The sequence below is a fragment of the Seriola lalandi genome, unplaced genomic scaffold (genome assembly GCF_002814215.2).
Source record: "Seriola lalandi dorsalis isolate HSWRI2012SDOR001 ecotype SW California unplaced genomic scaffold, Sedor1 jcf7180002054972, whole genome shotgun sequence".
NCBI lineage: Eukaryota > Metazoa > Chordata > Actinopteri > Carangiformes > Carangidae > Seriola > Seriola lalandi.
This window is the reverse complement of record NW_019525660.1, coordinates 3391053-3415326: the sequence shown is the minus strand read 5'-3', so window position 1 is coordinate 3415326 and position 24274 is coordinate 3391053. Positions and strand designations below refer to the sequence as shown.

The window sequence follows — 24274 nt, the reverse complement described above, 5'->3', positions numbered from 1 at the left end:
GAGTGGTATTGATCCTCTCATCTAACTTTTCTTGGCAAGATAGCTGGAAAAGAAAAGTTTATTTTCCAAAATGTCAAACTATTCCTTTAAATCCACTATCAAAAACCGTTTTCTGAAACAGAAGCAAAAAAGAGACAGAGAAATTGAAAATCTCTATACTTCTATTTGTTATGTATGCTAATATTCCCTCTGCTGGAAAGGTTAAAACACCATGAAACATGTTAATTTGCAGCTTTAGCAAAGCTGTTTTCAAGATTTCTGCAGATCAAGCTTCGGTTTAACAGCTAATAACAACTAAATCAGCTCTTCTCATCTGATCCCCCGTAAAGCCTCACAGACAGGACCACTCACACTGAGAAAGCTTAGCCCCTTCAAGAGAGCTTATCTGATTTCACACAATTGGATACTGGGTCAGTGTGGTATTAAGTATCACTGGCCAATGTCTCTATCTAATCTCGAAGCAAGTAAACGTGTGCCCCACTCCTGGATCTCAGGACAGAAGTGCTGAGTCATTGCGTTTCCTGATGTCAGGTGAATACTTCAAAATAAGGTGAAGGGGAAAAACTGTTGCTGGTTGACTAAGCTCCCACACCTAGAATACAACTCCTTAAGTCATGACAAATGTTTGAACTGCATGCTCTAGGTATTACAACATTACTCGTGCTTCAGTCACTCGATGTTGTCATCTTGACATGTTGTGCTGTAACTATGTCTCAACTGCACTAATAATGTAAAAAGTGGGATTACTGTACTAATACCAACATATTAAACTCAGTTCATGTATTTCAGCTGCTGCTAACATCAATCAAATGTTCATTTCACCTATTTGAAGAAGTGTTTGAGCTCCGTGCAGGAAGAAAAAGGACAGCCTGTCCCGCCTTGTCAATATTTGAGGAGGCTTTATGAAATACACTCGTTTATGATAGTCAGGCGACGAGGAAGGCGCAGCAGGAGTGCAGGAGATGAGGACAATAAACTACCTGGTTATATAACTAAATAATTACACGGTGTTATTGTTTAACCATTAGAGATCGGTAATAATTATATTTGGGAAGTAGAAGATGAGCATATAAGTTTAATTAAAATGGCGCTAAGTTTATCGCTCCTTCAGGAAGATACAGAAATCCATGACACAGTAACCTTTGCTTCAGCACTGCTTTGAATAAAGAGGCCTGACAATCAGCCTCCCGAGGGGCTGGCTTTATGTTGTTCTGACAAGAATCACAATGCAAAAACGCAAAGGTAAACAAGGAGTGGCTGTTGCTTAGGAACAAGCAGAGGGAGAGGGCTTGTAAAGTGGCTCTACGGTACAAGACAGAGAGAGCAGGTGGGCCTCATTCAGCTCAGCCAAGGCCCAGTCTGTTTGCGAGGACACATGTTGAAGACCAAGCCACGACAAGCATAAACAGACGACCTCTGACTGTGGAGCGAACTGTATGAAATCAAAGCAATTCATTGAATAAAAGTACACATGCTCACTATAGCACCGATGGTGGAATTCGGTAGTTAATCCACCCACTTTACCCCTTAGGGGAGTGTAACCTCAACTACCTACACATGGGCCAATTAAAAAGCTTATAGAGAAAGAGAAAGAAATGCATGTAGGCACATCCTGCTGATCCTACAATAACGTTGGATGAATACAAGTCACTGCAATGTACAGTAATGACTTAATTTCATCTTTGACTATGCTGAGAATCACATTTTTAATCCTTTTAAATTAAAGTAAACATCTAGTTAAGACATGACAGGATTAAAGTAAGTAGCCATGTGTTTAACCAAATACATTACGCATCTTTGTACAAGCAAGGACTCACTGACAACCTGGAAAGTGTTGCTGCCAACAGCCCCAGAAACATGAGTTCAGATTTTAACAGTAGTGACATGATAGTACAATTAAGTTGAAGTGAATGAAGCAGCAAAAGTTTAACATTTGCTTTCTCACGAAGAGGTAGGTGAAAAGATTGCTATCACTGTCATGTCTTTGTGGTAGCTATCTAAAAACAGACATTTAGCTTATCTTAGCGTAAAGACTAGTCTGCCTATTAGCACTTCAAAAGCTCATTCCACTCTTAATGCTAAGCTATGCTAACTGGCTGCTGGCTATAGCTTTATATTTAACAAATAGATATGAGTGCTTTCAATCTTCCCATCTAAATCTCTGCAAGAAAGCAAATAAACATATTTCCAAAAATGTAAAACTATTGCATCTGGTGACAGAAATTAAATTGTCACTGTCGAGTTACTTTCCCCCAAAATCAGTCAGTTCTGCATGTAGCTCTGTGCACTGATGTCAAAGGCTATAAATGAAAGCGAGAATTCAGAGCTAAAACTACAAGCAAGAGATAAAGTTAAAACAGGGGCAGGGCGAGCGTTAGTGGAGTATGTTGTGCTCTTCATATGTCAAACTTGTGGTTCACCAACTTGTGTATTCACCATACAAGCCACATTTCATGACAACTTTTCATGAAAAAGGGGCCCCATCGTCCTTGTAAATGTGGCACTTTGAGGCTCAATTTAAGTATTTCACAAACACGCAGGAGAAGGTGATGAAAGGAAAAAAAGTGACATTTGAATGATATGAAAGCAAAGCATAAAAAGGAAAAGCAGGCAAGGTTTCAAAGCAAAAATAAATAATTGAAGAAATAAATAAACTTTCTGGCCTGCACAACCAAGACCTTTCCACTGAGACAGGAGTTCAGCAGATTATTTGAATGCTGGAGTCATTATGGGCATGGCCAGTTTTCCATATGACAGCCTGCTGCTGAAGCTTCCAGACACAGACACCACTGCAGCTGGGTGTCTGGGACCAAAGCCTCTGAAAACCATGTGGGAAATCAATTTCTCTCTGTGCCTGGGTCAGAATACCTCTTTGTACCAAGTGATACTGCACTAAAGCCAACACGATGTTTAAATTAGCATGAGGGAGTGTGAAGTAGTTGGCAGGAGACACCAGCTCAAACTTATTTCACTGAGGATGTCAGTTTTACGTTCACATCCATCTCACAATTGAGAGCTTATTTTGTGCATGATGGAACCCTCACGCAGGGTGGAACCCGTATAATTGGAAAGAAAAACACCGCTCTGTGAGTATGTTTTCAGGCCACTGCATTATACAGTGCTCACAGTTTATAGCTGTCAACTGGCAGTTAAGAAAGTCATACATGTATCATATTCCTGTATTTACACATTACACAGTCACAGATGACCGTGCTTCAAAAAGAGAGCACAGCTCAACAGAAGCAAGGAATGGAAATTCTTATGAGGCTCTGCATGCTGCTTTTATCTAGAGCGAAATACACTTGCACATCAAACCTGCCTCCACCCACACAAGCTCATTGAGCAGCTTTTATGACAGATAAACTTTTATCAACATACATTAATTATCAACATTTCCATGGTAAAGTTATTCACTTGAGAAAATACTTCAGTATAATAATAAACTTTAAAGTTAGTTGCATGAACTGCAGCCACAGTCTCAAAACACTGTTTGGTCATTACAATAAATCATGATTTAAGTATCTTTCATGGTTTCTTGCTTGAGTTTTACAGTATCCACTAACAAGCAGAGTCATTTTTATTTAGAAATTTATGGGAAGCACTTTGCATCCACTTTTAATTGTAAATCCAGTATGATCAGTGGTGGAAGAAGGACTCAGATCCTTTATTTGAGTAGAAGCATTAGAGCCACAGTGTAAAAATACTTCACTACACGGAAACAGCCTTCATTCAAAATGTTTCTAAAGTACTCATTCGGCAGCAGAGTAACCCTTTTCAGTGCTGTTGTATTATATATTATGTTATTAGCTTATTATTACTGGAGCATTAACATTTTAATGTTGTAACTGGTCAACATGTAGCTAATTTTAACAACTCTCAAAAGTCATTACTGTTTATCGTTTTGTATGCAAAGCCCTAATCTGAAAAATATCTGTGCAGATGTCACATACTTGTGGTGCAGCCAATATTTATATATTTATAGATCCAATATTTCCCTCTGTAATGTAGTGGGGTAGAGGTATAGAGCAGCATAAAGTGCAACAACCTTAGTAAAGTACCTCAAAATTGTACCTAGGTACAGCGGTTGGATAAATGTTTGGTTACTTTCCACCACTGAGCCTGATACACTGTGTTGAACATGTGATAAGTGAACCTATTTGCAGCCATGTTAACAACAGACAGAATCTGCGCCCTGACCAGCATGGTACATTGCATAACCAGGAGTGTTATCAAAAGGTGTGACCTGATATTCCACATATCATCTCGCTCTCTCCCTCACACACACACACTTTCTTTCTTTCTCTCTCTCTCTCTCTCTCTCTCTCTCTGTATCTGAAAACATGACGCTCTTGGCTGTTATGACTCACATACACCGGCCCAACTCTGGAGTCTCAACCAGTACGGGCTGGGACTTCACAACTTTGACAGTTTCTGGTGGTTTTAAGGTTTGTTCATGTTATAAAATAGAATGTAAATATGCGGCAGAGTTTTTATCAAAATGAAAGATGTGAAATTTTTTGAGTTACATGGTGTAGAGTGCACTCAAAGTTTTGTCACTGCACTGTGCATTAAAATAAAAATCACTGACAAGACGTAAGCCATCCAGAGTTGGAACAGGGGGGTGGTTATATTGACTGAAAACCCCTGTATTACATCACATCCTTTTCAGTTCTCAGGAAATAAATCTGAAGAAAAAGAGTCAAGAAGAAAGAAGCATGATCACTGCTTTTCTGATACTAATCAAGAAACATTTTTCAGGGATAAAATGAAAGTTGTCTGGACAGAGAAAGACTTCACACTATGTTTTTTTGGACTCAGATATGATGATCACATCACTGATTCGACATGTACTCCAGAACAAGAGGCTGCCAGTCCCAGCACGCTCCGAGTATGAGACAGTTGCAACATACGGAGACAGTTGCTCAATCTATTTAACTTTATTTATCAAGGGAGGGTTTTCCTGAGTGTACCTGCAGCACATGGACACAGATACCCAAGTGGCTTTGACCTGCTGAGTAAAGCTATGTCTTGGAGCACCTGGAGATACAGTGCAGTGCGACGGTAGCCGTTAAGACGGAGGAGAGTGTTACACATTAACTTTCCCCACCCAGATTTTCCCAGCTGGTCACAGGAGCTCAGACTTCCCGTCACAAGCGTACTTCTCCAACCTTTAAGCCTCCATCCACTCCAGAAATAGAGAGTGCTATGGAAATTAAAATGGCAAAGAAGAAATGGAGAAACTGACATGGAAACATGATGCAAATCCATCCATCCATGAGTAATATAATACAGCCAAGAAAACCATCAAAACAGGACAGAAGCTCTAACTCTGCTTTCTCATATTAACATTTTCCAGCCAGGTGTATTAAAAGATAACGACCGTGGGCAAACAAGATGTTTATCTACTTATTCACTATGAGTCAATTGGTTTCCCGCATCCCTTTCAATAAATGGGACCATTAATCAGAAATGGTGAATGATCAAGCTGATATTTCATTTGTTCACAAAAATCTGCTTAAAGAGAAAGAAATAATTATTCCAACAAAATATCAGTTCTAACTGAAAATAAAACTATTTCCCCACTTGGTTTTCATATTAAGTCCAAGCATGGTGAGTTAAAGCTTGTTTATGCCACTGTCTGTCTATCAGTAAAATAGTAAGTCTGCACAAATGCACCATATTTGCATTGTTGCTGCCAACAGATATGTAGATATGTATAGAAAGAAAGAAATACTTTTGATCCTTTTTGTGATAATGAACAGTTTGTATCTGACCACGTGAAACTGAAGCTGCCTCCGCGTTTATTCCATTCCAGGCAAAAGTGTTTGTACCTGACCATACAAAGTTGACTCTGTAATATGAAAATGAATAAATCATCCATTTTTACATATCTCGGCACGCTGGCGCTCTAGTAATAAACTCCACCTCGCCTCCTACTCCTTCTCATTGCAATGCCTCAGTCACCTTGCCCAAGCCTAATGATCTAATTACAGGTTAAGACTTGTTGACTTTGTATTGAAAGAGGAGCCAACCTGACACTACTGTCCAGCCCACCCCCCCCCCTCTTCTCCACACCAGCCTCTATGTTCTCTGAATGAGACACACACAGGGCTTCAGTAAACAGAAGCTACTATATGAGTCCATCCTCTGAGGCATCAAGGCCTCATTTACAATCCAAATCAGGGTGGGCATAAAGCGCAATGAAAAAGTTTGGTCAAACCTAAACTCAACGCAACAGAGCCATTCACTCACTAAGTCATGTGCTGACGCTACAGCAGGTGTTAAATACAAATACAGAAAGACAATTAATTTGCTCTTCCAGTGCAAGGTCGATTGATCCACACCTAATAATAGTTCAGTAACTGATCAGGTTTACTGTAGAGATATCTATTTGCTATCTCTGAAATAATCTGTTCTCAGTTGCTTTCTCTTAGGCCCCAACTGAAAATTACGTCAGACATTACATCAACAAAATCAATTCTGAATGCCAAGCCGATGAAACAATCACAGGCTTAGGTATTTTGCATATAACTGCATAAAAAAGTCTGACCAAAATTGGATGAAAATGTGCAGCCTGCACTGGTTCAGGGCTTTTCTAGGATATCTAAAAAAGCTCTGTGGTGTATGCTGAGGCAGCATGGGTGTGAAATGTAAATGTTGCTTAAACTATCCTCCTGTTCATTCTGTGAAACAGTATGTGCACATGTCTTCTGTGGCCAACAAAGTTCAGGGTAGATTTCTGATGAAACAGGAAGTGTGCTTTTATCTCTGCTGCACTGAGCAACTTTTAGAAACACGTACTGAGCAGCATTGAGAAGAATCATTTAACCGGTCGATGGGGGGGAAAGTAGACGTTAGAGAAGGTCAGCTTACACAGGCATGAAAGAGGAAGCCAAATCCGGTGTTCAAACTTCCCAGTGAATTGAAATGAAGGCCTTCTGGGCCTCTACATTACAAGATTTCTAGTCTGAAAAGGAATCATGAATCAAAACTGACATGATGTCTATTTACTGATTACTACACCAAGAAAAATACATGTGGGCTTGGTCAAGGGGGTTGCAAAACACTGTTCCCGCCCTTGCTTTAACACACCATATAAGGCAATAATTCAATATTGCAATAAAAGAAAAGCAGACATCTCAGCAAAAAAACAAAATTCTGATTAAATTTTAAAATGAGAAACACAAGATCTCAAACCTATTACTTGATCTCACAAGGCATAAGCCATAAAAAGAATAAAAAAAAAATATAAAACATTTTTCTATGTGCAACTTCACATAAAAACTCCTGTAATCATATTATTATGAATACTGGCTGATTTGTTGAACATCTGATACACAAGTAGGTTTGGGAGAAGTTAGCTAGGGGAAAAGACAAATACCTGCATATCAATTGAACTTGCATGACATGTTCAAACTCCCGTAAGAGAACCTCAGTATGTCAAAGAGTGCAAATGAAAATGCTTCGACTAAGTCAAAGGTGCGCATTATGTCGACCTAACTACGGAGCTGCCTGTCCACTTACAGATACAACTCCCAAATAAAAAGTACTAATAATATTGTAAAGTGTGAAGAGGAGGAAGAAAACTATTCATCACTAACCTCAAAGACACAGGATTCGGGTGACAAGGTCCATAATAGCAACCGAACAAGTGTCGATCTTCGTAACCAATGAAAATCAAGAGAAAAATAAACAACAAAAAGGCGAAACAAAGAATAATCCAAGGATAAGGCTGTCTGAAGGTGTGGACCACTGGCCAGCCGCACACGACTTTCTCACAGCGACAAAACAAAGCTGAAGAGGAGGGGGGAAAAAAAGACAATGCAATGGCTGCTGTTTGAAACAGAAAAAGGAGAAGTGTAGTGAAGCAACTTGTCCTCTCCCTATGAGTCACGCAGCACTGTCGCCATTGGTAAGGGAGCCCTGAGGCAGAGTGCTTTCACCTGGCCAATCAGCAATGAGCATTGGCCCTGAATGCAAACCCTTTCAGGTGAGTTCTACTCTACTCAGGGATTGGACGGGGCTGCAGCGGGGGAGGGGAGAACATAGAGATCCAACCAGAGGGCCACACCTTAAACAGCATGAAAGACGATGGACGGGTTTCTCCTGCAGAGGCAGAGGAGTGCTGGAAGTGTAAGTAAACAGTTGGACAGGTATGCACTCACTTTAGACTTTGCCCACACAATATGGGCCAGGCAAGGTGATTAAAGTCTGTGTGGCAGCTCAGAAGTAAAGTTCACATCTCTGTGTGCCCCATTAAAACATTTACAATGAATTGTGAGTCTATTAGCCGTGTCGGTGAGCCAGTTAAGCTGCTGACTTGTGGGGGAGTTGTTCTCCCTGCCTCAGAAAGCCCCATAAAACAACTTCCACCGGTGGGAGGCAGAAAGAAATGAAACTATGAAGTCAAAAGTGTTTAGGTATGAGCAAGTGCTTCACCACAGAAGCCCAAAAAATCTCTTTCTCCTCCTCCTCCTCCTCTTCCTCCTCCCCTTCCTCTTCCTCCTCCCCCTCCTCTTCATGATTCAGTGATCATGATCATGGGAAAGCTCCTGTTGAGAACAATCATCACATGCCAAGTTTAACTCAAGTATCCGAGCATTTATGTCTGAAATTTGACAATGAGGTGTTGAAAATGTGCACAGTTCAGCTCAGTAGGCGACACACATCATTTTTACCTTGTTAAGTTCACTGTAGGTAGATATAGATGAGACTTGATAAGAACTTTTATCAGAAATGATACTCAAGCAAACAGGAAGTGGTGGTCTGTGGTGAGTGTTGAGCTCTCTGTCTTCACACTCTTGTCTGTGCATCAATTTATACATGTTTTCCACTGAAAACCCACATACAGAAGCAAAAGTCAAATATTTAAATAAAATGTGTTTTAAAGGGGAATTGTTAGGGACAATTGTACAGGACTTGGAGACTGATAATTTAAAAAAATGACCCCATTAAACTCAATTGCAACTGCAGCAGGGTCTGTTTGTCACGGTTCCCCAAATCACCCTCTCAATCTCCACTGAGGGCTCTCATCATCACATTAATTCTTCCTGGCCTTGGTTCAGTACAGTTCAGTCGAAAGCAGCTGCTTGCTTCAGAGCAAATTGATAGCCTTGCTTTGAGGGAAAGTTACACCAAACAAGCTCCATTTATCACCGCCTTTGGAAATACTGTCCACAACCCCAAAGCTTTGGTGGAAACTGTCCACTTCTTGTGATATAAACTCTTAAGGCTAATGCACTGCAGTGCTACTAAATCCAGGACAACTATGTAAACATATGAAAACACACACATGCATGTGCACAAGCAAATTTAATTTCCTATGTTACTCCACTTGTGTAAGCCTTACAGATCATTTGAATCTCTGAAGTATCTGAGGCCTAAAGGAGAGCTGCACAAATTTTAATATTCCCATCAACATTAGGGATGTGTTACATCAATTTAACAATTGAATGAATGAGAAGCAAAAGGCTTGTGCTGCCAAGATGTTGCTACAGTCACCGGGTGCTTTTTTTATCTTGGCCTTTAGTTTAGCCTATTTCCAGATCTTCTCGATCTTGAAATTGAAATTCCATTCACATTCTCACACAGATTATCTACTCCCAAACAAAAAAGCAATCAAAGGAAAGGAAATGTTTGTAGTACACTGAGGAAATGTTTGAAAGCTGCAGCTCTAAACTTTGACTGCATGCTTTTAAATTCCTGAAGCACAAATTCAGCATTATCTCTACAAAGTTGAAACAAAGAGAAAACTGCAATGAAATGGTGCCACGTTCCAGTGATCTATTAATTGCGGGTAATCAGCTGTGTACAAGAACTATTTAACAAAAACAAAGTCTTCAAAATGGCTGGCATCCAAACAGCTCTTGACTCTTTCAATGAATACAGATCACATTTATTCCACCATGTGCCAGTATCCTCAGAGTCAGCGAGAGCATTGTCTTTGTAGTTTTTTGATTAGAGGAGCTACAAGGACGGAGCTAGAGGAACTACAGCAACATGCGTAGGTAACACGTCCTGTTAGCGTCTCACTGAGCAGGACAGAGAATCTCTATCTGCAGTGTGCAGATAGAGATTCGCCAGCTGAATATTCATCCTAATCATACGGGTAAAATACATCCAAGTCAACACTGTGTATTACAGTATTTTAGTATCTCAGAATAAAGTCAATGTGTCAAACAAGCTTTTGCAACCATCTAAAAATACAGTATCTGTCTTCAGTCTAATGAGCTGGATACATTTCAATGGATGGCATGACTCCAAAAAAGGAATTTAATTTAATTCTGAAATGAATCTGTAAGAAATCTTATGACATTAGTTTGAGCTCTGGAAACTTGTGATGAGTGTTTGTCATTATTTCAGGCACTTCATAAACTTTTACTTATTATCCTTTGATTAAGTAAATGTCAGATAATTAATGGTGGAAAAAGATAGATTGCAATCCTATTAACTATCTACTGTTTAAGGTCTGAAACACACAATGCTGAACCTTTTCTGTCAAAAACAGTTATCTCTCGATTCAAATAAGAAGAAAAACCACAAAAAAATGGGGGAAGCCTCAGGTGGAGCAAGAGACGAGGGGTTCCTTTTCCAGGATCAAAAGACATGCAATAGACTCACCCAGATTTGCAAAAGAAATTACATCCACACACATCCACGAACCAATAAAAGTGGAGATGTTTAAATTGCTGTTGCTTCAAGACATGTCAGGGGGATCAAATTAAATTCGTCCCGCAGTTCAAATACACAAAAGGCCTGTGTCACACAATGCATTGTGTTCTTGCTTTATTCCTACACTGGTGGTGTATTAACTAGAGCAAAAAAAAAAAAAAACGCCTTGATGTGTGATCAGTGCAGAGCCATGTGACCCAGCAGACTAACTAAAAGGACACACCTTTCCTTTGCAGGCTAAGAATAAAAAAAGGGTCACTGGTTACGTTCTTGTGCTAATTCTGCAGAACAGAAGCCAACAACAACAGATACAGGCCTCAAAGACCCCATTTTCTGTGGTATGCCCCCATTAAAGGGCAGAGCACAGCAACACTTTGCACTAACAAGCAGGTGTGGTTGAGCCTTGTGTCGGTGGATTCCCTCCAACCCGAAGGAAGGACACTAGATCAGCATGATGTGAATGTTATTGCTTGTCTATCCAAAAACCCATGTCATCTTGAGCTGCTAGATTCACATATTAACACTATTATAAATCAAGATATGCACAGGTATTCTTATTCATCTGACAATAGTTCAGTTATTCACATTACTACAGACATGATATTATCCAAGCCTGTATGCTTAGTTTAGTCAAATGTAGCCCTCAAATAAGACCTGTGCTCACCACTTTAAATAACTTTGCTTTCACTATGTTTCCCACTTCAAAGACACATTTTATCAAGACATGCCCTACAAATTTGTACTAGCAAACCACTCCACTAAGAAATGCAAGGCCTTCAAGTTCAAATTCAGTCAGTAAAGAATTATGCTGGAGGACTGAGGACTCATAAAGTCTGAGAAACAATTTAAAACAATCCTTGACAGGATGAGATATGGGAGCCTTTGGAGGACACACAGAATTATTTGAGTTGCTCAGAGGTCATCTGATGGCTGCTGTAGCTGCTCAACTACAGAGCGGGGAACTTTCAGCTGACGCCGTCAGATCAGACTCCAGTTAAGAGGACAGAAGTGCACCCCACAGGAGACACTGACTGAGGTAAATAAGAGGGCAGCAAGGCATTTTAATTAACAGGTGTCAGGAGTGGATTGATTGTGAAAGACTGAACGCAGCCACGGTGATATGCAAATATAACAGTTATTTTGTTTTAAGCACATGCCAGCTGGTAGAGATCGGACTTTCTTTTGCTAGAATTTAGTTTGTTGAATAAGCTGACAGCTCATAGCGCCATGAAAACATTATCATTCTCGGACAGTGACCATCCCTGAGCTGAGCCGGGATGTAATGTGATTCACTGTGCTGACTGTGTATGACTATAGATATAACAATCCGACAAAGAGCTGTGTAGGTGTACAGCTATACAGACAATGCTTTCGGGGTGCAACAGCTCAGCCCACTCTGTGTGAGTGATTCATTGGCACTTTTGAGCAGAGAATGATGCACAGACCACAGTCCTGTAGCAGACAGTGGTCATGTGGTGTTCAGTTTACCTGACTTAACTCAAACTTATATGTGACAAGAACCATGTGCAAGCAAATGACTTCCTGGAGAGATACTATAAACGAGGGATGTCATGCACTGTGACGACCCCTCCCACACTGCTTGTGGCTCCTTGTGCATTTTTTTCTTCTTCCTGTTTAGGAGGCTGTCAGAAGCTGTGTCCCAATTCAAGGACTGCACCCCACAGAGGTTGCATTTGAAGACCGATTGCATTACAGTGGCGCAACTAGGCTGTCCCATTTCCAGCCTTCTTTTCCTGGACACAAAAGGCTCCAACGGGTGGATCCTTCATTTTTAAATGTAAGAATTGGGTGTCAGTTCAGTTTAACAGCGATGAACAACTGTCAAAAAAACAAGGGCCTTAAAACCTCAAGTTTCTGTCAAAAAAAAAAAAAAAGTTAAGTGATGTCAAGGTTGCTAAAGCGACAGGAGCTGTGCTTTGTGACGTGTCGGTACGGGCGGGCACAGCTGGGGATGCAAAGCAGAAATCCTCATACGCCAGACCGTCTCATTTTGGATCGGTCTTTGCGGTCTACGACAGTCTATGAAGGCCACGTCCTCCGAAGGATACGGCCCCCTGAATTGGGAAGCGGCTACAGCGGTAGAGTTGTATCAGGAGAATAGAGCCATGAAGGCTGGAGAAATCAGTTCTCTCTCTCGTCTCTCGAACATTTTCCTTGGGAGGCCGTTTAAAAAATTTGACAGAAATAAAACAAGAATTTTTACCTATATACGCCAAAGCTGGACAACTAAACAGTTTTACCTCTCCTCTCCATCATTAATTTAGTAACATAATGCTGCTTGAGGCTGTATCCTTTGAAAACATTTGAGACACGAGGCAGTAGAATTAAACTCCACAGAAAATGACCAAATCCACCTTTCATGCTCTGTGCCCCAGGTGAGCCTTTTTTTTTTTGGTGACAAAGATGCATTTTAGTGTCAAGTGTCAGGTGTATCATAGCGGTTATCACAACTCACGTGTCTATCACCAAAAACCAACAACTAACAAAATCCAACTTGTTATTTAAAAGACATGATATGAAAATTGTATCAATCTTGTCATCTAACCCTCAGCAAAAAAGCAAATTGCAAAGTGTTTTTCCCAAAATGTCAAACCATTCTTTTAGTTTATAATACAACATACAGTCATTTTTGATAAGTAGGGACTAGTTGGAGTAGTAGCAATAGGTGTACTGCTGCCCAAGCTCCATACAGACTGCAACTCATTAAATATTAAATACACAGAACAGGCCAACCATCCAGATCACCCACATCGCACCTCTGTGAGCTATTTTAGCTACCTGCAGTCAGATACCAGCAGGAAGGATCTCGTTGCAACATCAAATCACTGACCACATTACTGTTGTTTCTCAGGCAGACGTCTTATAATGAACAATCACTGAGGTCTTGAAACGCCAATCTGTGTCACATCAGCTAATTCAGGGCCAAAAATGAGCATGTCTGCTCCAGTAATCGCCAACAGCCAGCAGTTTTTAACCCGAGAGCCCTAGTTTATTGGTAGCTCATTATTAATAAAATGCCATGAGGCCCTTAGAGCATATTGCTCTGTCACTCAGGGCCTAGATTATAATACCCATTGGCTCCATGCAGTTAAATAATTCAACAAGCCGGAGGGCTGCCTGTCATGTTGAAATTAACCCGTAAGAAAAAAAAAGACAAAATGTACTGATGGTAAAGACGGACAACTGCCTGTCAGCAGATGTGATCAGTTTTCCAGAGCTCACTGCAAATTCTGTCAACTGTGTCTTTGCTTAAATTAGTCACATTTGTTTAAAGTAAAATAAGGAAAGATCACTTTGCGTCTTCTGCCAAAGCTCACTGTTTGAATCCAAGCAACACTGGCTGAGCTGCTTCATGAAAGACACTCACTACTACCTCATTAGCTCTAAGAGACATAAAAAATGACAGGGTGACATATCATTATGCACCAAAGTTGCAGACAAAGCCAGTTTCTATTTTTGTGAGGAACTATTTTGTGTGGTCAAAGTACAGTAAGAGGAACATTACAAACCAAGCCACTCCTTAATATAATTACAGATACATCAGTGCTACAGCTTACTACACTATGTGCTTACATGGACCTCAGTGGGCACCATAAAAATGTCTAAGTAATGTGGTTAACTAATCTTCTGATGTCAACATGCTGCCAGAGTGAACACTAAATACTCTGATTCATCCTGGAGTACTTCTTCCTGCAGACAAATTCATATGCTGAGGATGACTGTGTGTGTGATGCAGGCCAAATATTATATCATGATATGAGGGATTTCATCTTTTTCATGTGTATGAAATAATGTGAGGTGTTATTTAAATCTTTCGTTTAAAGCAATAGCTTGATATTTTGGTTAAACGCTCACCTTTTAGCCCAGAGCTAGCTTAGCATGGCATAAAGGCTGGAAACGGGGGGGACAGTTAGTTTGGCTCTGTCCAAATGGTAAAAAAAAAAAAACAGTTTGTCAGTATCTATAAAGCTCATTTACATGTTACATGTTGTTTGATTAATCCAAACACAACACAAGTGTAAGCACAACAATTTGTGGATTTACAGGCAGAAATTGTTACCTTTGGACAGGCTAGCTGTTTCCCCCGTTTCCAGTCTTTATGCTAAGCTAAGCTAATCGGCTGCTGACTGTAGCTTCATATTTAACGTACAGGGATGCGGCTGGAATCGATCTTCTTGTCTAACTCTCTACAAGAAATCAAATAAGCATTTCCAAAAAGGTTGAGCTATTCCTGTAGGTAAAACGGTGAAACTTCAATTTGAATATGGTCTATTCCTGCGTGATTATCAACACAAAGTCTTTATTATCGCCTCATTTTGTAATTTCATGATTCCTTAATAAATTAATCTTTGAAGACAGTATTACGATGATGCATCAGACTAGCAATTTTTGTTTGTTTGCATAGTTCATATTACAGTTTACTGCCCACATCCTGAATGGACTGATTTCATAACTAACTAACTCAAGTCAAGTTGTTCTAATTTACATGCTAAACATAGTTTGACAGTTTTAACACTGGATCACATCATGACAACACACAGATTCATGGAGAACTAAGCCATAACGGCCCGTTCAAGTCACATGCTTGTGAGACAGGCAGCATGAGAGAAGAATGAGGTTACAGGTGGAATTTCCCTCATCTCGCCTTTCTCTCTGACGTCATGTCCAGTGGCAGTGGTTTACTGCCGCTGCTGCCTAGCAATCAAACATGTCTGACAAGGTGATATTCAGGTGTCGAAAGCCTGGGGTGGTGGACAAGCAGCGTACAATTAAGGAACTTTGCAAACAGCAGTTCCCCTGCAAGCCCTCAACAGAAAACAGGCCAACACTGGGTACTTTTCTACATGTAAAAAAGGGGAAGTTCAACAGTTCTATTTCTCTTTTCACAAGTCGGTTCCTGCATTTATGCAAGTCATTTCAGGTTTCAGCCATCTCATATGATTGTATGTTTAGTCAAAGCATATGAACATTGCCATCTTGTGGTTATTTCTTCAGCACCAAATCATGTTAATTTACACCTAGGAAGAAAGGGCCTTGATGTAAAGATGTCATCACACTCTTTTTAAGCTTGCAGGAGTTAGTAAGCAGGTAAACTTTACTTGTAGGTGCACGTGTGGGCACTTAACATTAAAGCTCTGGGTAAAACAACATCATATTAGCTCTGATATCGCTGTTGCAGGGATGTAAACCACTGGATTCCCTTTCTCTTGCCAGGCCACTCTGAAAGCTTTTGTGAAACTGGAGTGCTGCTTTCTAAATAGGATAAAAGCTCAGTTCTTCTTTTTGTGTAGCCGAATCAATATTCAGCAGCCCATTAAGGCAGGCGGGTACATCTTGGACAAGAAGAAGAAGTGTCTAATGTCTGAGGAGCTCGTCATTACTAAAGGGATCACAGAACAGCTCTCCATTGTTGTTCGTGGTCATCATCACACTCCTCAGCTGCTCAGACTGGTGATAGTGACATCACTGTCACAGGATGAGAAGGCTACCGGGAACTGCTTTAGCCTCAACCACACTGTCTGCAGAGTGCACACACACACTAACACACACACACACACACACACACGCATGCACAATTGACCATATCACTCAAAGCCTGTGCAACATTAAAGCTATCAAAGCGGAGAGGAAAAGGGCAACAGAGAGGCTGAACGTGTGGGCAGAAGCATGGCAGGACGAGGTCTCTAAAGCAATGGCACATGCTTGAAACAAACAAGACGACTCCACACTGGAGTATATTTGGAAAGTCTTGTTCTGGATAATTGCCTTCAGTGGATTGAAGTTTCCAATTATCCACAAGCCTCTGACAGTGTTCCCACCATGGGAAGACTGAAGGGGAGGGGAGAGAGGGTGGGTGAAGGGTTGGTGGGTCCAGCTGGTCTGACAAGCTCAAAGCTCGTAACTCTCCCTTTCCCTCTGCGTCACGGCCGCCTCCTCTGAAGGGAGCTACTGCAGTCGACCAATGAGATTGTGTTTGTCTGTCCCATGATACAAGCATCTCAGACCAAAAAATGTAAACATCTGGCAAACATTTAGACTTGCCACAGAATTGGTTTGATCAACAATAAAAACACTATTCTGTCAAACATGACAAACATATATTTGTAAAAATTGAGAAAAGCAGTAAACATTCATTCATATTTATTCATCAGAGAGATCCCAATGAGGATTTGAGACTCGTTCCCAAAGCAGCTCTCTTCCATTTTAGTGGATATTCTCAGTCTGAGGCTGCTTCAGTGGAGTAGGTGGATACACTGTGGGGACGGATCATCTAAGTCTGCAACTTATTTTCTCACAGTTCACAGTTTCCTAGAGCCCAAGTTTATGTATTTAAATAGTAGCTTGTTTCATTCAACCAATGACCAAAAACCAAACGATAATCAATTTTGTGGTATTTTTGCTTACCAATGATTCCATTACATTATCAAAATTGTTGCAATACATTTTCTATGGATTGATTAATGGGTTAGTAGACCAATCATTTGAGTTTTGATACCAATTAACTCTAGTCTGAGGCAGAAGATGTACCAAAAAGAAATATATTGTTCTCAATGGTCAGTGATACAGTACATAGACATTTTGTAATCACAATCCTGGAGCCAGTGCCACAGCTAACATCCCTGACATGGGGTCAAAACCATATTTCTGAGAATGGATGACAAAACGAAAGCTCTTTGTTCATGTCAAACCATTAGAGCTATAATGAATCCTCTTAAACACAGCTACTTACAGAAAACTGCAATTACATTCCTCGTATAATTGTGTCTGCTATATGATCTGTTCAAATTGTCAAGCGCGCACACCCACACACACACACGCACACACACATCAGTGCAGTCACATGCCGGCTGACTGACACAAAGGGGAGTCACTATAATCTACTGAGTAGCAGGCAAAGCAAAGCCTGCGTGTATCCCAGCGGCTACGGCTAACATCATGAGTTGAGTCATGCCTCTTGAGTTGTAGCATGAGTACTAACCTTACTTTTAAGAACTAAGTGTGTCATTCTGGCAAAGTGCAATGAAAGGCCTCTAGTAGGATATTAAGTATGAATGTATGATCTGCTAAAAGTCATTATTTCAGATAAGAAGCTAAAAATGTGTTTTTATTTTTTTTACACCCTAAAAATAACCACAAAAGAAATGTTAGAAATGACAAGACATAAAGATACAAGTTAAGTTATAGTTACAAGAAAGTAACAAGTATTAAAAACATGCTTTTAAAAACCCTCAGTTGACTTACCCTGTGAACAGTTTTCATCGGCAGAACATATTTCCTGGGACTCAAAAACAGGCGATAAGTGGCTGTCCTCGTGAAACACGGCGATGTTAGAAAAACATTATTATCCTCGGTGCCAGTTGGAGACAAAACGGTGCTGTAGCTACATCATCATCATCATCATCATCGTCGCACAGTCGCCGGTCCGCTTCCCCCTCCCGCTGCTTTCGTGTGCTTCCTGACAACTAGGTTGCAGTTTTCTCCGACAGGGGCTGATGCGTGGGGAATTCCTAGCGGTCACATTTTCCTGGGAAATGATTGGCCCGGACCAAAGTTTGGCTGTAGCCTGGTGGTACTAAGCAAGACCAGAGGATTCAGGACAGGGTTTGGTGTTGAGCAATAAGCACGGAGGGACAATGGTGGACTAAAAGACGTTAGGAAAAAAAAGGTGTTTAGTGTCCGCGTCATATCCCATTGCTTAAAAAAGTACATAAGTGAGCAGTGTCATCTACCACCAGTTGCTGAATGGATTTTGCACAGTAAATTAAAAACTGTTAAACGATCTGGATATCTAAGCGACAGTGGGCGGCTGACGGTTAATATTTTAGTAAACCGTCACGCGGTAACAGGTGTGGCTTTACCGGCAAACAAACAGCTCAACACGAACTAGTCAAATGAAGTTGCGGACAAAGAGAAGAAAAAAAGAAAGTCCGTTGTGCAAAATCACGATGGAGTTTGTTGTACAACATGAGACTACGATTAGTAGGAGATTTTAATGGGAATAGGAATCTTACGGGAATGTCCAAGCCCTGGTGAGATGAGAGCAATTGAGGTTAACTCCTAGGAGGGCGGGGTCTGCAGTAGATTCCCTGGAAATTATGACTGCATGTTGGTGAAAGCTGTATCAAATAACCGACAGCTAAAACACTCAGCATTTTGGCGGTAATTATGTGCTACCAGATGCGATAATATGACATATGTTTAGTGTATTACTACATCAAAGACTAATTCTCGTTGATGTTTATAGTTTTGGACAAAAGAGGTAGTTCCCATACCGGGAGTCGAACCCGGGCCGCCTGGGTGAAAACCAGGAATCCTAACCGCTAGACCATATGGGAAGATGATGGCAAACGTAAAAATTCACATCATAAATTTCCAAATTTATATCCCTTCTGATGCCCTAATGTTTGACAGGAATAAAGAAAATGTTAAGACATTAATTTTATTTTACTGTTGTTGTTCTTCTTCTTGTGATATAAACTCTATTTTCAGCTTATTAAGTACAACGAGCTATAACTAATGCAGTCTAATGCAGTACTCTCATAACAAGAAAGCTTGTAAAACGTTAAATGTATGTGCTTTATTCAATATTTTATTTCATAATCTTGTTCACTGTGATACTGTCATTGTAATGTATTATTTCTGTCTCAACGCAGGGCTTTCTTGTTTATTGTTGCTATTATTTATTAATAAAATGAAAAGGTGGTAGTTTCAAGATAAATTTAAGGTGACCATGTCATAAGTGCTGTGGCATATTCATTTACTATAGGGTTCTAGGTACCATCTAGTGGTCTTTTAATGTTACTGTAAACTTGAAATCAGGATGTCAGCCATAAATATCTTGTATTACTAGCAATCACGGGTTTTACCAAAAGTAATTAACTAACTAAGGATTGGATTTATCGATAAATAGGCAAAGATAAAAATGTATTTAAGGATGAAGAAACGGATAAAACCTTGAAAAAACAAAAATATTTGACGTGTACAGAAAAACTAAATATGGGTGCTAAACACATGACGTAATTTTCGCTGGAATGATACAAATGTAGAGACCGGGTCTTGTCAACTACATAAAACATATTCTAGCTTGGTTTACATCTACCTTAAATTGGTTTACAGAAGTAAACACATATACTTGACAAAACCACGCTCAGTGATACTGTTAGTTCGTGTTAATGTGGCTATACAGCTCACTGATTTAGAGTCACTTGACGTTAATGCCCTCCTTCTAGTGGAAGTGGTAGCGCCCTTAGACTAGCAAAGGCAGCCAAATATTTGACAAACTAGCAATCGTCAGCTAGCCAGCTAGGAGTTGAAATAATACGTCGTCAAAAACACATTTCCCTACACTTGAGCCGCTGAGGTTTATGCCAAGGATTTAGGTTTGCGTGTAAACAGGATGTCAACTCCAGCAAGACGACGTTTAATGAGAGATTTTAAACGGTAAGCGAAAGGAAAACAACAGAAGTGGCTGTGGCCAACCTTACCAACCTGAGGCTAGCTTGTTAGCGTTAGCCTAAACGGCAATATAAACTACAGCACAATCAAAAAAAATTCACACAGATATATAAACACTGGCGGATTACACTCGTGATTTTATCATCGCCGAGTTTACCTACTGCTAATTTGGGTAGTATTAACTAGATAATGACTACTAAGCTATTGACAGGTATCGCTAATTGTTCACATTACTGGGCGCTGACACCAGCGTCAGCAAGGCAGCCTGTAATATTAACGAAACGTTGTGTAACTAATGCTCACTGCTGGCTTTATTTATGTTTATAACTGTTTATTATATCTAGCATAATCACTTCTGCCGGGGCATTCCACGAAACAGCTAATGGCTGTGTTCATGTATGATTTCTCTGGGATGTATGTGTAAGTGGCAATTGAAGATGTAGCTTAAGTCATTGGCCAGATGGCCTTTCACAGCCAGATGAAACGTTTCGGTAGATGTTAGCTTTCCAAATACACCCTGATCCAGGGAGCTCCTATCCCCGGACCTTGATAGATCACTGTCTAAGCCTGAGGATAAGCAGCCATCTGCCATGCAGTCACTCAAAACTTGCAGACACTCAGCAAAGTCAACTGTGGCACATGGTTTCTTATCCCTGATCCACACTGTGTTCGAGCTCACCAGTGCTGGTGGTCACAGAGTCCAAAACCTAATCCTGGGCGGCTCACTGTCAAACTCAACCATCACAGTATTTTTTTTAGCAATGTGACTAATGGACAAAACTTTGCTAAACAATCATTAGGAATGTGGTTATAATGACCACGCAGATAAAGGCATCGTTCATTTTCACTAAATTAGACAATGCTAATTATTTTACCACTTTACAATATTGCTTCAGTATGATTGATCTGTGATTACAAAAACAAATAGTCCAGGTGGATATCCAAGATCTATCTATTTAATAACACGTGTACAGGACATTTGCATGTCTTGGAAAGTCTGAAAGAGTATTCAAAAAGGCATCAGAAAATATACAAAACTAGTCTTAAATTTCATTGATCTTAAATATTTTGCCCACCTAAAGTTTAAATATAGGTTTTTGTCTGTGATTTTAGCAAAACTTGATTTAAAAGCTTATTAATTGCTTATTACTTATGTGTTTTTTGACTGTTAATTGAGGTTGTGTTTAATGATTTAATTGATACATTTTTAAGAGTTAAATGTATATGTAGCTGGGAAGTACTGACCAAAAAGGTGATAATAAATGTCAGCAAAATAATAAACAAAAACTATTATAGTCCTTGTTATCCCACTGGTTTTTATTTACATCTTCATACCTTCACATGACTAGGAAAAAATGTATTAAATTACATTCTGTACGGTATGAAAAGGTCTTCAAGATAGGTTGTTGAATACTAGAGAAACCCTGCCATATTATGTTGATATACCACCCAGCTGTAAGTCCTAATAGAGTGTTTGTCATTCAAAAATATCTAATGTTAAATATGCAATATGCTTAGACATACAACTTAGGGTTTACATTCCTGTTTAATAATCAACAGGCTTTTGCTGTTTGCTAATGTGTACAAGCTTTACTCCCACTTTTTAATATTATTGATTACCTACTCTGTTGACCACATAACAGGGGAATGACACAGTGTGTCTAGTAGTGTAATGGGTTTAATTTCTGTACTTAATGCTCTGTTTGTGATACCACTGTGCTTTTACTGGATCTGTTAGACTGCAAGAGGATCCTCCAGCTGGAGTTAGTGGGGCCCCATCAGAAAATAATATCATGGTATGGAACGCTGTCATTTTTGGGTAAGTCAAGTGGATTTGTTAAACACTGACAGATGAGTGTAGATATTTTAATAAATAAGTGATTTGTATTTACAGTATGTAATTTGCAAAAGTATTCACTGCTTGTCTTTGGACAGTCTAGTTTATGTCAACAGGTTCTGAGAGTATTTTAAAGTATATGAAAAGTTCATATGAGCTTTTTGCTAGTTGATCTAAGACCTGTCTATTTCCTGTCTTTTAGACCGGAGGGAACACCTTTTGAGGATGGTAAGTCCTCTCTATAGCACTTTACATCCAAATATGTATCCTCCAGCAATATATGTCTTTCAAACCCTGCTATGACATTAATCCATCAAATATTAATGATGATTCAAAGCATTTGCTTTTGGAAGTTGCATTGTAGCAGTGGATCTGGTTGAATAGATTTTAGCTGGTGCTTTGTATCAGAATGAACATAAGATTTAAATTGTTTGTGTGATATTAGCTTAAGAACTTTGTGGGTGTCCACCTTTGTGACTTGGATGAGGATCAGATCACATTTTATGACCAATTAATGCAGAAAACCAGGTCATTCCAAAGGGTTGACACACTCTTTCTTTCCACTGTAAACATCACCAAAACAACCAGATAGACAAACTGATACAGGCATTTTCTATTTGGCTTTATTACTGTAATGCAGTGTTATGTATTTCAATTCATACAATGCCATTACTTCTCCCTTTTAGGAACCTTCAAACTTACCATTGAATTCACAGAGGAATATCCAAATAAACCTCCAACAGTGCGATTTGTCTCTAAAATGTTTCATCCAAATGGTATGTACTTCATTGCCTGGGGTGGATAATTGCTCTAACAACATTAATTACAGCCATTTAAAATTATAAATGTGGATATGTACTTGTTTTCTGTATCACCTGTCTAAAAAAAGGTTTATATTCTGTATGCTCTTTCAGTGTATGCAGATGGCAGCATATGCTTAGATATACTTCAGAACCGTTGGAGTCCAACCTATGATGTGTCTTCAATCTTAACTTCAATACAGGTAATTTAATACTCCTTTATGCAGATAAACACGTCATGTTAATGCAAATTAAGAAAATTAAGAAGGGTCCATTTTGTAGTGACAAAGAAAAACATCCACAACCGAGTAATCTATACATGTGATGATTGTCCAGTTCTGAAATGTCTGTGTTATGTACTAAAACTATTAGAAACTGACCCCACTGACGTTCTCTGTTGTATATTTAAAGTCTTTACTGGATGAGCCAAACCCAAACAGTCCAGCTAATAGCCAAGCAGCCCAGCTGTACCAGGAAAACAAGCGGGAATACGAGAAGAGGGTTTCTGCTATTGTTGAACAGAGTTGGCGTGACTGTTGACCCCTGTTAAAGTTCAAGTATGAACAGTGTCCAGCCCAGAATCAAGAAACCACCGATCAAGAAAACAACTGATCTCACAGAAATAAAGATACACATCTTAAAATCCTTCTCAGTATATTTGTCCCATAATTGTTGCTAAGTTTGTATGCTGTTGTGTTGTGGCATTCACTCCTGCCGGATGCTATTGTTGGGCAATAGCGTATGTTTGTTAAAAGTTAATGTACCTTGTTATATCTGGGTTACTTGCTACATGCCCCAAGTCTTTCCTTTTTTTAAGAAAAAAAAAAAAAAAAAGGCAATGGCCGGTCTCTCAGTTGTCACTTTTCTACCTGTTTTTTTAAACTGGCTGGATGATTTGGTGACAGTTAATTAGATGTGCTTGCTGCGTGGTTTGCTGTGTAGATACAACAGTTAATATTTACAACAACAACAAAAAAAACAAAACAAAGTTGTTCATGGGTGTTTTCCTCCTGTTTCAGTGGGGTCACTCCTTTTGGTTTTATTTCTTTCTGCCTTTTGAAAGCCTTTGAGTGGGATTGAAAATAAACCTGGCATTGGCATCCATCCCTCTAACAAGTTGTCAACTCAACAGATGCCTTTCTCTCAACTGTACTTGTAAACCCATGCCTTGTATTTCAAAAATGTTCTAGATATTGGTGAACACGTACGTCCCTCTTCAACACTGAAACAAGACATTAAGTACCCTTTCTGGGCACTTAACTTTGTTTCATGCACAGAGTTTCATAATGCTGACATTTAAAGGCTGTGTGAGAACATTTTTATGCTATTTTACAATCTTACAAACCAGCTCTCATAATGAGCTGATTGTACTGTTTAAACAGGATGGTGTCTCTTTTCAGATTATAAAACTTTGCACTGGTAACCCATGTAACAAACTGTACATTTTCTTGTAAATAAAATAAATATACATCATTTGTTTTTGTTTCTT

The 24274-nt window shown here is 39.6% G+C and overlaps 2 protein-coding genes and 1 non-coding gene across 5 annotated transcripts in view; 1 reads left to right on the top strand and 2 right to left on the bottom strand.

Moving 5' to 3' along the window:
- elf1 (E74-like ETS transcription factor 1) overlaps positions 1 to 18641 on the bottom strand; it is a 36878-nt gene extending 18237 nt beyond the window's left edge. The window contains exon 1 of one of the 3 annotated variants that reach the window (XM_023398177.2): positions 17935 to 18641. The gene's annotated coding sequence lies outside the window, so the exon portion shown is untranslated. Of the gene's footprint in view, positions 1 to 7601; positions 7910 to 17934 lie in introns of those variants that run through there. The other 2 variants (XM_023398176.2, XM_023398178.2) reach the window with 2 other exon arrangements.
- Positions 18642 to 18956: 315 nt separating this feature from the next.
- trnae-uuc (transfer RNA glutamic acid (anticodon UUC)) lies at positions 18957 to 19028 on the bottom strand. The gene has a single exon. It is a non-coding gene; the product is annotated as a tRNA-Glu (tRNA).
- A 928-nt stretch (positions 19029 to 19956) lies between these two features.
- Positions 19957 to 24258, top strand: LOC111648232 (ubiquitin-conjugating enzyme E2A (RAD6 homolog)). The gene is made up of 6 exons (XM_023398064.2): positions 19957 to 20133; positions 21887 to 21967; positions 22188 to 22213; positions 22672 to 22761; positions 22900 to 22988; positions 23197 to 24258. Exons 1-6 carry the CDS (start codon positions 20090 to 20092, stop codon positions 23323 to 23325), a joined length of 459 nt encoding a protein of 152 aa, XP_023253832.1. The 5' UTR covers positions 19957 to 20089; the 3' UTR covers positions 23326 to 24258.
- Positions 24259 to 24274: the final 16 nt, after the last annotated feature.

Bases quoted from the DNA above. Each gene is read 5' to 3' on its own strand.
- LOC111648232 (XM_023398064.2), top strand. From the start codon at position 20,090: ATGTCAACTCCAGCAAGACGACGTTTAATGAGAGATTTTAAACG. The intron at 20,134-21,886 runs GTAAGCGAAAGG...TGGATCTGTTAG, and splicing joins TTAATGAGAGATTTTAAACG to ACTGCAAGAGGATCCTCCAG. The intron at 21,968-22,187 runs GTAAGTCAAGTG...CCTGTCTTTTAG, and splicing joins TGGAACGCTGTCATTTTTGG to ACCGGAGGGAACACCTTTTG.